The 12,647-nt window shown below is 42.1% G+C and overlaps 1 protein-coding gene across 3 annotated transcripts in view; it reads right to left on the bottom strand.

Annotated features, from left to right (window-relative positions):
* LOC129764885 (protein chiffon-like) overlaps positions 1 to 12,647 on the bottom strand; it is a 68,707-nt gene that overhangs the window by 12,679 nt on the left and 43,381 nt on the right. For all 3 annotated transcript variants that reach the window (XM_055764444.1, XM_055764446.1, XM_055764447.1), the window contains one exon: positions 4,363 to 6,357. In XM_055764444.1, the coding sequence (XP_055620419.1) occupies positions 4,363 to 6,357 (1,995 nt within the window). The remainder of the gene's footprint in view (positions 1 to 4,362; positions 6,358 to 12,647) is intronic.

Here is a 12,647-nt window from a genome sequence, read left to right as displayed (position 1 = left end):
GAGCTACGTACATTGATATTTCAACAGCCAGTCTCGACCAGGCGGGTAGGCTAGGATGGGACAAAGCCGATGACCTTCATGGCAGCGACGATCGCCCGATAACCATTAGCTTTAACGACCCACCGTCGCCCACGATGCACAGACCCAGATGGATCTTGGAAAAAGTTGACCAGATAGCCTATCAAACATTCCCCGACTTCTTGCTATCTAGAGAACAATCCAATCACCATTGACACTTTCAACAAAACCATCATGGAGGCGGCCGTATCCTCCATCCTAAAAACGAAAAGCACTGGGAGGTTAAGAAACGAAGGAAGTTTCGGCGTACGGCCAAACGACTACTAGTCGGAGACACGATGAAGGAAGCTGCAATGGATAGGTATCGATTGCAACACATCAGGGTCAGCGGTCAATCCAGAATGCGAATTTAAACAATTGGAGTGGTTTTCTGGAGTATATCAACAAAAACCAATGCGTACTTTTGGTGCAGTTTCTGTCCGAAAACAGAAAGTTGGACTATCAGCAGTTCGCACTTCCGGCCGGGTATAGGCACCTACCACCACTTCGCGAATCTTGGAAACGTGATAGCTGAAGCCAACAGGAACCGTCAGCACATGGAGATGGTAACACTGGACCTGGAAAAGGCGTTCGACAGAACATGGATCCCGTTAGTGCCGGAAACTCTGGCAGGTGTTGATGGTAAACTACTTCACTTCACCAAGAACTTCGCCACACGCCTAACCTTTGGCAGGAGTACCTCAAGGTTCTGTTCCTGCCGTTACCCACCTTCTCGTCACCATGAATAGCCTTCTTCTGTTGGCATTGGTTGACACCCACAGGATATTACGCATCAGGATACAGACAACTACCAACGCCATCGACCGGTAGGCGGCCATGCACCGGACAGGACCGGACCGAACCCGCACCGGAGCAACAACAGAAAGATCCGGCTACGGATAACCAAAGCTATCATCAGCAGCCGCCTCACCTATGGCCTCGAGCTAACGTGTTTGGTCGGAGACAAGCCTCCAATAGTTCTGGCACCGATCTATAACAAGGGAATACGGATTGTCTTCTGCCTTTTACAATCAACACAGCCGACAGACTCTGTCTGCGCTTAAACTCGACGACTCGGTATTCTTATTCAAGATGTTCGAGCCGTTCGCCGCGAATAATTTTATTTCAGTGCATCAGCAAACGCACCCCGCTGAATTTATCAACACATCGCTGCACGCCATCAGTGTGACCAGGTCCAAACATCCATGGGTACTGATCATCAGGAGGTACCTATTGGCCGACACCGTGCCCACGTAGAAACAGCGGCATCGCAGGAAATGAAGTGGCCAACCGATTTGCCGGAATCGATCACATCGGACCATTTTTCACTCAGGAGGTGCCACAGACAGAGGGCAATTCCTCAGATAAGCCAAGGGCTCGATTGCCTGGTTCGATGATGTAAAAAAAAATAAAATGAATCCTGTCCAGACTGAGAACCGGTCACTGTTCGGCCTCACACGGGTTCAACCGAGGACCTTTCTCCTTGTTTTTGTCTACTCTGCGACCACTGCCAAATTAACAACTCCGTCGAACATTTCCTGTGCGGTTTCCTGAAATACAATGATCTGCGAAACCTCTATGAAATTAGCGGGAGTGTACGAACATCTTGAGCGATGATTCAGTTGAGAGTAGCAGCGCTAAAAAAATGCTAAATAAAAGATGTCGATGACAATGGATCAGCCATGAAGATTCTCCACGATGAAGGAGAATAAAAATATGTTGGCATCTTTAACGGCATGACTTCCTATCCACTGGCCTAAGAACATTAAAATGGTAATGGCGAAATCAGCAAAGAATGAACCCAGAGAATGTTTTCCTTTGCGGATGCAAAACGCGTATGCATCTCTGGAGCACCTCAACGATTTTCCAGTGTTAGGTGAAAAATTGACCTGAACCAGCGATATTGGACAAAGAATACACTGAATGGCGCTTAGGAGTAGCTATGCATTCTCATTGTACAAGTTTCGGCGATTCGAACATTAAATTGTCAATAACGACGCCGGCCATGCTATTGCAGTCACCAGGGGAAGGGAAGATATTCGCAGCCCGAAAGCCAGAAGGGTCGCCTCTATAGCGTAGTTCCCTGGCGATTATCATGGGAGGGATAGTTGTTAGTGGGGGGAGATAATAATCAGGATTCACTGCGATAAGCGATGTGATTGTGTGAACGGGGACTCTCAACCAATAGACGGTACGTAATTGCGAAAAAGTATATTTGGATGCGCGGTGGCTGAAGATTTCATCAAATGACCACGAATTTTCAAAGTTATGTATTTGTAAGTCATGTGATTATACAAACTCGGTATTGCATACGTAGCGGCGAGAAATCGTCGACTAAATAGTTGATCCATGAAAGTTGATTGATATTAGTTTATGATCAACACATTATGGAGAAATTTTGAGAGACTAAAGGCGACGAAGGCGAGTCAAGACTTATTCGGATCAACCAAAGCAACATATTAGGCTGGGAACCAAGAGAATGTGCAAAGTACCGGCGAAAAAAAACATGCCTAGGCGAAGAATACCGGACCGAATCGGTGAATTAGCAGAGGTTTGCGAAAATGCTCGTAAAAACGAAAGTAGAAGTGATATTTACAAAATATAAAAAGCAGCATATTTGGAAACAAAGGAAGAATAAAACTATTCGAATTAATGAAACATTGAAATTTTGTTTTTGTCTTGATTTGTTGAAAATCATAAGAATAACATGAACATAAGACATACAAAAATCGTACAAAAGTGATTTCGGGTTGGGTTCGGCATGATTCGAATCGGTTTTCGGCACGTCGGCAAGCCCGGACGGCACGTCTACACTTATTCGGCTTCACCGGGCACATAAGGTTGATAACTGATTCCGATTGGCGCAATGTGAACGCGTCTTAACATATACAGACCCCCGACACAAATCAGCATAAAATATAACACGAAGTTAAATCTAATAACCATTTTTTCACTTTTGTTGCATCGAATATGAACCATTTTAGCATTTTATAAAGTTAATTTGGAACACAGACCTCTTGTGATGAGTACAATAAGGCCCCAACGGAGGCGCAACGATATATCGTTGTTGGTATTTTTGGCAAGTGCACCGAACGACGATATATGAGAAAAGTCGCAGCACGACTAGTGTCAAAAGAGCCCAATTTTATTCAAAAATATCATGGCGATCAAGTGACTGAAGGCATGCTCGAACGATCAAATCCCAAATCATGGAAACGTCGCGTCGCCTCTGGGAAGAATCAGAAGTTCTGATTAAGAACTTAAGGAATTACCCAAGCCAAAGCATTTAGACCACGTTGAAGAATTTTAGGTTGACGGTCCAACAATTATGGGATCCATAATTTCTTTGAACACAATCCTACATTGTTTGAGGAGGTCATAGAGCAACTACCCGCATTCATAAGGCTGGATTAGGTCCAGTACAAACGAAAGCTCGTTGAACCAGCGCAGAAGTTCGTTAGGTTCACGAAGAACCTGGATCGGGAACGCGAGTGAGGTTACTTCGCTCTTGAAGCCTTGACCAATATGCAGTGAGGATGGCCACAGGGTGGGAAACTGTGAGATTTATTCATAAAAAACATTGGTTTGCGAACTGTGCAACAGTTGCAACAGTTGTCCTTTACGAATATTCTTTAGAGCGGGTTAACGTGACCTGCGAAATCGGTACACACTGGAAGTCGGTCATACAGCGGATGTATCAAAGCCTCCCGAACAGAGCCTGTCTGTGGAGGAAGTAACTTACACGTTTGGAACACCTACGAATGTACCAGTTTAGTCGTATATAAGCTTTGCCATTAGTTGTGGGGAGACTGAGAAAAGAGAGTGTCGCAAGGGTCAACCTGGCGACCCCCTTGAAGTGACTTTCTGGATGAGCAGTCTACGGGTCAAGAGTTGTGATCGCGTATGTGAAAGGATTCCTAAATGTGTCCTCGTATGAATGCAAAGCGGATACAAAATTGAATGGACTGATTTGTCAACGGCTCATGCTCGATGCTAGTTACCGGAATCCACCGAAAACAAACGAACTTATGAGCTCCTAAAGCAGACGGTGGTCTAAAAGAACGGAAAGTATGACACCAGCCTTTTGGGAAAGATTGATAATGCCAGTCTGTCAAATAACCTCTCAATAGTGGCTGGGAAGGAGGAATGCTACGAATTTTAAATTTTAAGATCGAAGAGCAATAACGATCTCGGCATTCGGAAGAGAAATTTTAGAGATATTCTTCTCTCAAACATCGCATCAAAAGGAACGAATTACATTATACTGTCTCCAATTCGAACATAATACAATAGTGCAAAACTCACCAGTATTCCCAAAGTACTCGTACATCTTCTCGCAGCTCTCGTCCTGGCGCTGGAACGTCTCGTACCACGGTTCCAGCGAGGGAACCCGCTCGAACGCGAACCGATATGGTTCAATTTGCTTACAGTTCCTATTGAAATTGCTCCATTTGAACACCCCCATCCCATCCTCCTTCCCCTTGTTGGCAATGATTTGACCACAGCTCGTAGGTAGTGACAGCTCTTGCTTCAGCTCGTCCTCCTCTTCCTCTCCGTCCTCCTGCTGGTGGTGATTGTGGCAGGGAGAACCAGGTGCTGACCTGGTAGTCAACGGGACGTCTTTTTCTTGCTGCTGCTGTTGCCGTCGCCGCTGTTTCTCCTTGCTGGTCACCGTAGCCGGAGCTGGTGTAACCGCACGAGTGCTTCTTCTACTACCGCCACCACTGCGCTTTTTGCTGCGATTGTTGTTGTCGCTTGCTGTCGCTACTGACGACGATGCTGTGTTTGATTCATTGTCTTCTACTGCGGGGTCTGGCTGGATGGGGGCTTCCGGAAATCGCAACCTGGATCCCGGATCAGGAAATTTGTAATACTCAGCGTTGTCTTGGAGAAGCGCTGCCGGTCCACGGCTGCCACGACGTCCTCCCCTTCCTCCTGGCACCGGAGTGGTTGCAGAGCTCCGATCGACAATTTTCGCACTCTTTTTACTAGGAGAATCTGTCGGAAGTTTACTGGGAGCAGGTGTTCGTTTTCTGCTGTTTGGACCAGGTGTTCCAGCAGACTTTCGCATGCTGGAATTTCGCTGTTCAATATCACTGCTCAAGATTTCCTGGGAGTACTCCCCGGAAGCCAGCTCCGAGGTGGTTTGTCGATCTTCATCCGTCTCTTCGTCGGAACTCTCATCCTTCTTGGGAAACATGAAATTCTCCGCTTCGTCATTTAGCAAACTAAGCTCCGACTGCCGAACCCTCCGAATCTTTACGATTATTCCATTTTTATTTGTTTTACTAGGACTGCCACTGGCAGTGGATTCCTTAGTGGGGGAAGTGTTCTTTTTACTCTTCGACTTTGGATCTTCAATTACTTTATAGAGCAGGGGAGATTTGACCGGAGGTCGGGACTGCGGAGACGGTGCACGCCACTGAATACCACGTATTTTTACATCCACTGATTTTGCGCGTCCTTTTTTTCTACCGCTGGCCGTCTCACCCGCTTCGATTGCCGTACTATCAATAATACTTTGCATGATCTCTTCCTGGGACGCGATTTCATCCTCTCGTGGTTCTGAGTAGTTGATTCGCTTTGCCGATTCTCTCCGAATGCGTGGCTTACGCATCGGTTCCAGCGTCTCATCTAGCAGACTGGTGAAATCTTCGTTCAAATTAGCCCGCTTCGGATTCTGCCTTAGCCCCAAGCTGATGCGTTTGGTGTTCTTCGGATCCAAACCCTCGCACTCCATCAACTCGACCGAGTGATGCTCCGGCTTGATGGTAGACCCCTTCAATCCCATTCTGTCCGCTGCACTACGCTTCGACTGGCGCTCTTTCTCCTTCTCGTTGGTACTACTGCTGTTGCTGAGCACTTTCATCTCCTCGGCTGCCACTACTGCAGGCGCCGAATGCTTGTCCTCGGCTGCCAACTCTTCCTCCTTTTTCTGTTGCTGCTGCTGCTGCTGATGGTGCTTTTCCTGCTGCTTCGCTATTGCTGCCGCTGTCGCTAATTCGGAAGCACTGATCGCACTGTTGATGATTGCCTGTTGCACGAGTTTGGCCGCCTTCGCTTTCTGATGGTTGTGATGATTCAGTGTGTTATGGGGATGATGATGGATCGCTGAGCGTCGTCCAAACATTTGCGCTCCGGCCGCGACAGTGAATGATGATGATGATGTCGGGGTTGACGATGTAGGGTTTAGTTTTGTTGCTGCCGATGCTGGCCCCTTCCGGCCAGCGTAATTACGTAACCCAGGCGCTGCCCTGCTGGGAGAAGATGCTGCCGGTGCTGAACCCGATGGGTTTTTATCTGGAATGGGTAAAAATAGCGTTAGAATTGTTTTTCAGCAATATCAAGGGAATGAGTTTCTACGCTCGAAAGGTTGTTCAGTTAGAAATCGAAGCAAATGTTTGCCTGACTAATGAAATTAACTGTTTAGCTGTTCACCTTCTTCCTCATATGGGAGGATCGTCTGATCCAGCGATACTCAACCTGCGGCCCGCGTGTGGCCCGGCGGGCTCTTATAGTTGACCCATCATGTGTGTATGATGTTTGGGACTCATACACAAAAATCTATAAATATTGACGAAAGTCCGCGTCCCTCACTCAGTTCAAGCATTCATCTATTGGCCCGTCCCTTGGTACTTCCAAATGTTTGTACTAAAGAGTAGTAATGAAACGGATAGTAGTTTGGCCGGATATTCGGCTCTTTATTTGCGAATATGAAACTGGGAGAAACTGCATGTGTGCTTGAAGCTAATAAAAGATTAATTTTAGGGAGTAACAAACACATCTTTACATAAAAATAATGAACTATGATTAAATTTTCCGTATAGAATGAACATCCCTATGTATCAAGTTTTCTGCAAAGAATATTGAACATATTCTTTTTCTGCGAGGGATTTTCTACAATAAAATTTTTGCGAATATATTGAAATAATTTTAATGCTAGTCGAGTTAGAGTAAGTACCGTGAAGCTCCCTTATATCGCCAGTGCATAATTCCAACCACTTGACATAAAATACTGTCTTTCACACTAGCTATCTTATTTCTCCTGATAAATTATGTTTGTGTATACTTGTAAAACTATAATTATATGAAAAATTGGCAACAAAGTACTATTAGTTAAGCTTAACGATATAAATTTCAGCTAATATCGTTCGTCGACCTGTCATCCGCCATTTTTGTTGTTTTCCTTAGCAAAGTGGCTAAGAGCATTGTCCACAGTTATCAATTTACAAAGTGTAAACGATTGAAAATCTCAGGAAAGTAATAGTTTTTTTTAAATCTTTTCATTGCAAATTCGATCGGTTATCACCAAAATAAACATGGCTGGAACAAGGACACCATGCAATAGGATAGGTCGAAAATAACAGACGCTGTGAAAATGGCGAGAACCGGATTTCATTTTCGAAAGCACGGAATTCCTTATTCAACACTGCGCGAGAAGGTCTTGGAAAAGTATTCCAGACCACGTCCTGGAAAAGCAACCGTTCTCGATGTCACAGAAGGCGACGTTGAATGGCTGTTAGCCGAAACAAAAGCTGGATTCCCCGTGAACACAAAGAGATTACTGTTAAGCGTAGCACATTAAGTGAGAAAATCAGCCCGTTCCAATCCATTTAAGAACGGGATACCGGCTCGTAATTCGATCAATGGGTTCATTAAATGGCATCCAGGAATATTGAAACGGGTGCCAAGCGTATTGTCAAAGCATCGTGCAGCTATTTCCAAGCAACAAATCAGGAGCCTGTTTCACGAATTTCATGAGTATTTCGAAGAAGAAGCGCTGGCCAATGTGTTGAAATTTTCGGAACGGATGTTCAACTTGGATGAAACAGCAGTACGTACAATACCTACACAGAAACTGGTTATAGCTGGTTCCGGCCAAAAAAACGTCTAGGCAAAGGTAGTTAACAACGATCGAGAATCTTACACTGCCCTGTTTTGTGGAAACGCAGCCGTGCAGTTAGCGGCAACGTTGATTCTATACCCGTACAAATCCAGAATGCCTGTTCCTGTTTCTCAAGGATGTTTTTACCCTTGGCTTGTCCAGCAGAAAATACAGTTCCCTATTACTCTCTTTCAAAATTGACATTAGTCACATGTCTCTTAGGCGCTGTGCACAAATTACGTAACGCGATAAGGGTGGGGGGGAGGTAGGGGGGTCGAGGTTGCGTTACTTTCTGTGTATTAGAGATAGGGGATTACGTTACGGGATCAATGCGTCTTAGACTAAATAGGAGGGATTGATCGTAACAGAATTCTTCTTGGTAATAGTGTTGTGATCGATAATAACTGACAACTGACAACAACAACAGCCGTGAAATTCGAAGACGCCTAGTCAACGGAAGTCGCGCCTACTATGGACTCCGCAAATTCTTAAGGTCCAACAAACTCCGACCCCGTACGAAGTGTACTATGTACGAAACCCTGATTAAACCGGTTGTTCTCTTTGGGCACGAAGCATGGACGTTTTCCGAAGAGGACTAACAAGCTCTTGTTGTTTTCGAACGCCGAGTCGGTCTCTACAGATTGACGTTTAGCTTTTTGTTAGAAAAAAAAAACTTTGTTTCCGGATGTTTAACGATGTGTGACTACTTTCTAGTAGAATTTCGGACTATTTTTTTATGCAATAAATATCTCTGGGAGAGGGAACCGACACTCATATTGTGCAAATGTTCTTGATGCAAGCTGAATGGAAAACGTAGCAACAAGAATTCGGGGCCTAATAATCTCATATCCATGTACTGCTCTATGTTTTGGATTGTTTAGGAAGATTGAAGTGCATCCGATTGCATCAATGTTTTCACGTTACGATCTCACGGATTCGAACAAAAACGAGAATGTCTTTTCCGAAAATGTTTGTTTGATCGAAAGTGAGATACGGCCGTAAACAAGAATAAAGCTTATTATAGGCCATATCCCAGAAGACGAGACGAGCAGACGAGCGTTCGTCTCGTTTGTTTTCATATTCCATAAGCCGAGCTCGACTATAAACAGACGAGTAACTCGTCTAGCTCGACGATCGTTTGGCCGCGCTCGTAGATGAATCAGTCGACTCGTCTAGTTTGTTTTGATGTGTTTGTTCACCTTGTTGATTTAAAGCATCGGTATTTTTCTGTTCCGCCTTTATCTTCAAAAATTGTTTCACGGCTAAACTAGTATTGCATAAGCAATGTATGTTTTCAACTGCAATCATCTATTTCAATTCAGTAATTGCAAAATTTTGAATATTTTCAAATGGGCCTATTCCAAACCTGAGACGAGACATGACAATAGGGGGCCGATTCCGGACCACCACTTCTGTCAAACTCGGACCACTTGCAACTCGGCTTTTGATTGGTTGATGAGGAAAATAATTGACAAAGATAAATATACAAAAATGGGATTTCCAACATTTTCACAGTGTTGCCAAATATATTCAAAATTGAATAATAGTTGCATTCACATTTCATTTTAGCGAAAATTTCTATTATGGATTCTTTGTAAGTTTTCGTTTCTATTACGTCCGGTGTTCAGTCCCTGAAGAGGGAAGCATTGCATCGGAATTTCCACCCTTCATCTTTTTGTGATTTTCTTGCATTCTAGCATAGTATAATAGCAGCGGCCTAGCAGAGACGAACATTCAATTATTTTCCAACCGTAAAGCATAAATCATGTTGGAACCTGAATAAAGCATACATACCAACAAATAAAAATCTGAATAAACGCTATGTTATATTTTGGAAATGTATTATTTTATCAATATTTCAGTACTGTTAGTGTTTGAACGATATTAAAGTTCAATTATAAAGCCTTATTCCTGTATACACTTCACGGTGAAAACGAAATGAATTGTATCCGCGATGACAACAATACGGTATCGACATATGGATACGAAATTGGTTTTTAACAAGTCTAACTACTCGGCCCGAAGGCACTTTTAAATTGTTAAAATCTGAATGAAAATTTTTACTTGGCGTTATTTATTTACTTGAAGCACGTCTTTCTTACCCTAACTTGAGCTATTTTCTATACACTTTCCGAAATTCTCACTAAAACTTATCATTATAATATAAAATTATCTTCAGATACAATTTTTGTACGAGATTATTTTACCAAATGAAGAAAGCGAAGTTTTTCATTCACATTGAACACTAATTTGATACGAAAAAGTTAATAATTTCTATTTGAAAAGGTTCAATTCCACCTGAAAACTCATCATTTTCTTTAACTCGTGAAACGAAATTTGATGGCGTGTCGTTCATTTTGATTTCATCGTGAAGTGTAAACGGTAAGGCCCATAATCTCTTGATAAATAAAATATCATACTCCAACTATCAAATCTACGTTTTCTATTTAATTTTTCACATTTAATTTTTTTGCATACCAAAATAACAGGAAAGTACTTATTGTTTGAAATATGTGACATTCGGTTGAACAATTAATACGAAAAAAATGTGCAGCTCAGAAAATACATGATACGAAAAACACATGTTTTTCATGGGAAAATAATCTTCCGAAATTTTATAACATTTGGCAACCTTCACATCTCGCTTTCCTGTTATCTAGCACTTGGTCGACGAAAATGCAGAAAGAAGAGTAAGAAGCCAGTTGTCACTTCTTGTCTTAGTTCCAAACAACACAACCAAATGTAAACATTGAACTCATATCCAGGGATGCCAGATGACTGTTTTGAATATATAGGGTTGGGGAAAAAGAAATGTCGTATTTCTGTTCGAAATTTGACGCTTTATTTAACATACTCAAAGTTATCCAATTTAAGTCAAATATGCGCCGTTTTGTGTTTGATGTGTTTGTTCACCTTGTTGATTGAAAGCATCGGTATTCTTCTGCTCCGCCTTTATCTTCAAAAATTGTTTCACGGCTTAACTAGTATTGCATAAGCAATGTATGTTTTCAACTGCAACCATCAAATTCAATTCAGTAATTGCAAGATTTTACAGATTTTCAAATGGGCCTCTTCCAAACAACACAACCAATTGTAAACATTGAACTCATATCCAGGGATGCTAGATGACTGTTTTGAATATATTAACACGGCACGAAAAGGGTATTCACATATTGAACGAGAATGATCAATTCAAAACAACTACTTTATTGGAAATACATATATATAGATTTAAAACTTTTCTTGGTAAATCGTTGATTAGGTGAACAAACTGTCCCCAATAAATCCATTATAACAAAACGTCTGAGCGATGAAACCATATGCTCGAGGAAAAATATCAATGAAACCAAAAGATATATGAAACTTATTTCTTTTTGTTATGTTTTTTTAATATTTTGGCACTGAGAAAAGAGTATCGATTGATTAATTTTAAAACTGTTTGTTGTTTTTCTCAAAACAAAAACATGTCTTCTCATCTGATATCACTGATCATACCGAGAAAAACTGACTGTCTCTCCAGTCTACCAAATAAAACATTTCAATGAAACTCGTGTACTGGAATGGGATATTTGCTCGTCTCGACAGTGACTGAAGCCGAGTCGAGACGGGATGAATTGCTCGTCTCGTTTCCTGGAATAGGGCCCTATGTCTCTGATCTACAAAAAGGGCAACAAGTTGGTTTGCGGTTGAAAAAACTAAAACTAAAAAACTACGCATAGTTGTCCCATGTTCCAAAATCAGCAATTGAGAAAAACGCAATCAAAGTTTTCTCGCATATTTGTCTACCAAAAGCTTTAAGCATTTCAACTTAGCAATACACCGGGTTTTTTATAAGCATTATACTATTGTTTAATGAAATGTGATAAATCAATTAAGCTTGATTACGGGTTTAAAAATTCATGGTGGGACTGTTATGCCTAGAATATCCACATGGTACAATTGAACTTGATGTTGTTTTTTGATATACTGGGAACAAACAATGATTTTTTTTGTGTCTTCCGAAATATTATACATAGAAACCTCGTTTTATGAAGAAATGAATGATCTGCAACACCTTCGCAGTATATAAATCTCATTGTTATTAGGCATTCGCTAACAAGGTGTACAGGGGGTCTCCGTAGCCACATTGGTTGCGCGTTCGCTTAATAAGCGATCGATCGTGAGTTCAAAACTCAGGGCCCTCATTGACCATCTTTGTGTTGTTACAGAATAGCTACGTCCACGCAACAATCATCAGCGATGGAGATCGATCCACGGTCGAAATAAGATCGATTCATCCATACAACTGCTCTGCTCTGTCAGACACATCGGGCTACTGTTCTATAAATAACTCAACAATGATCAAACAACTGTCTCCGCTGTCCGGTGGTCCAACTGGATAAAGGAAGAACAGAAAGAATACCCTTATGCCTAAATGGCTACTGTGTGAATGTACCATATGTAATGGTATAGAAGGAATACTGGCGAATGGCAACTGTGTAATATGCTAATTATAGATATGATAACCATGTGACATGTACACGATTAAAATTCGGCTCTGTTACAGCTAAAATGCTAATGAGCCTTAAATAAAAATAAATGGGATAAAAAAAACAAGGTGTACACGTCTTCTGTTAAACTTTTTCTTATTTGTTTGAGAATTAGTTCGTTCTTCCAAACCAGAAAAGAGTGCATTAGGCCTACTGAAAGTTTGACATGAAATTCT

This window comes from Toxorhynchites rutilus, chromosome 2 (assembly GCF_029784135.1).
Source record: "Toxorhynchites rutilus septentrionalis strain SRP chromosome 2, ASM2978413v1, whole genome shotgun sequence".
Lineage (NCBI taxonomy): Eukaryota > Metazoa > Arthropoda > Insecta > Diptera > Culicidae > Toxorhynchites > Toxorhynchites rutilus.
This window is presented reverse-complemented; position numbering and strand designations above follow the sequence as displayed.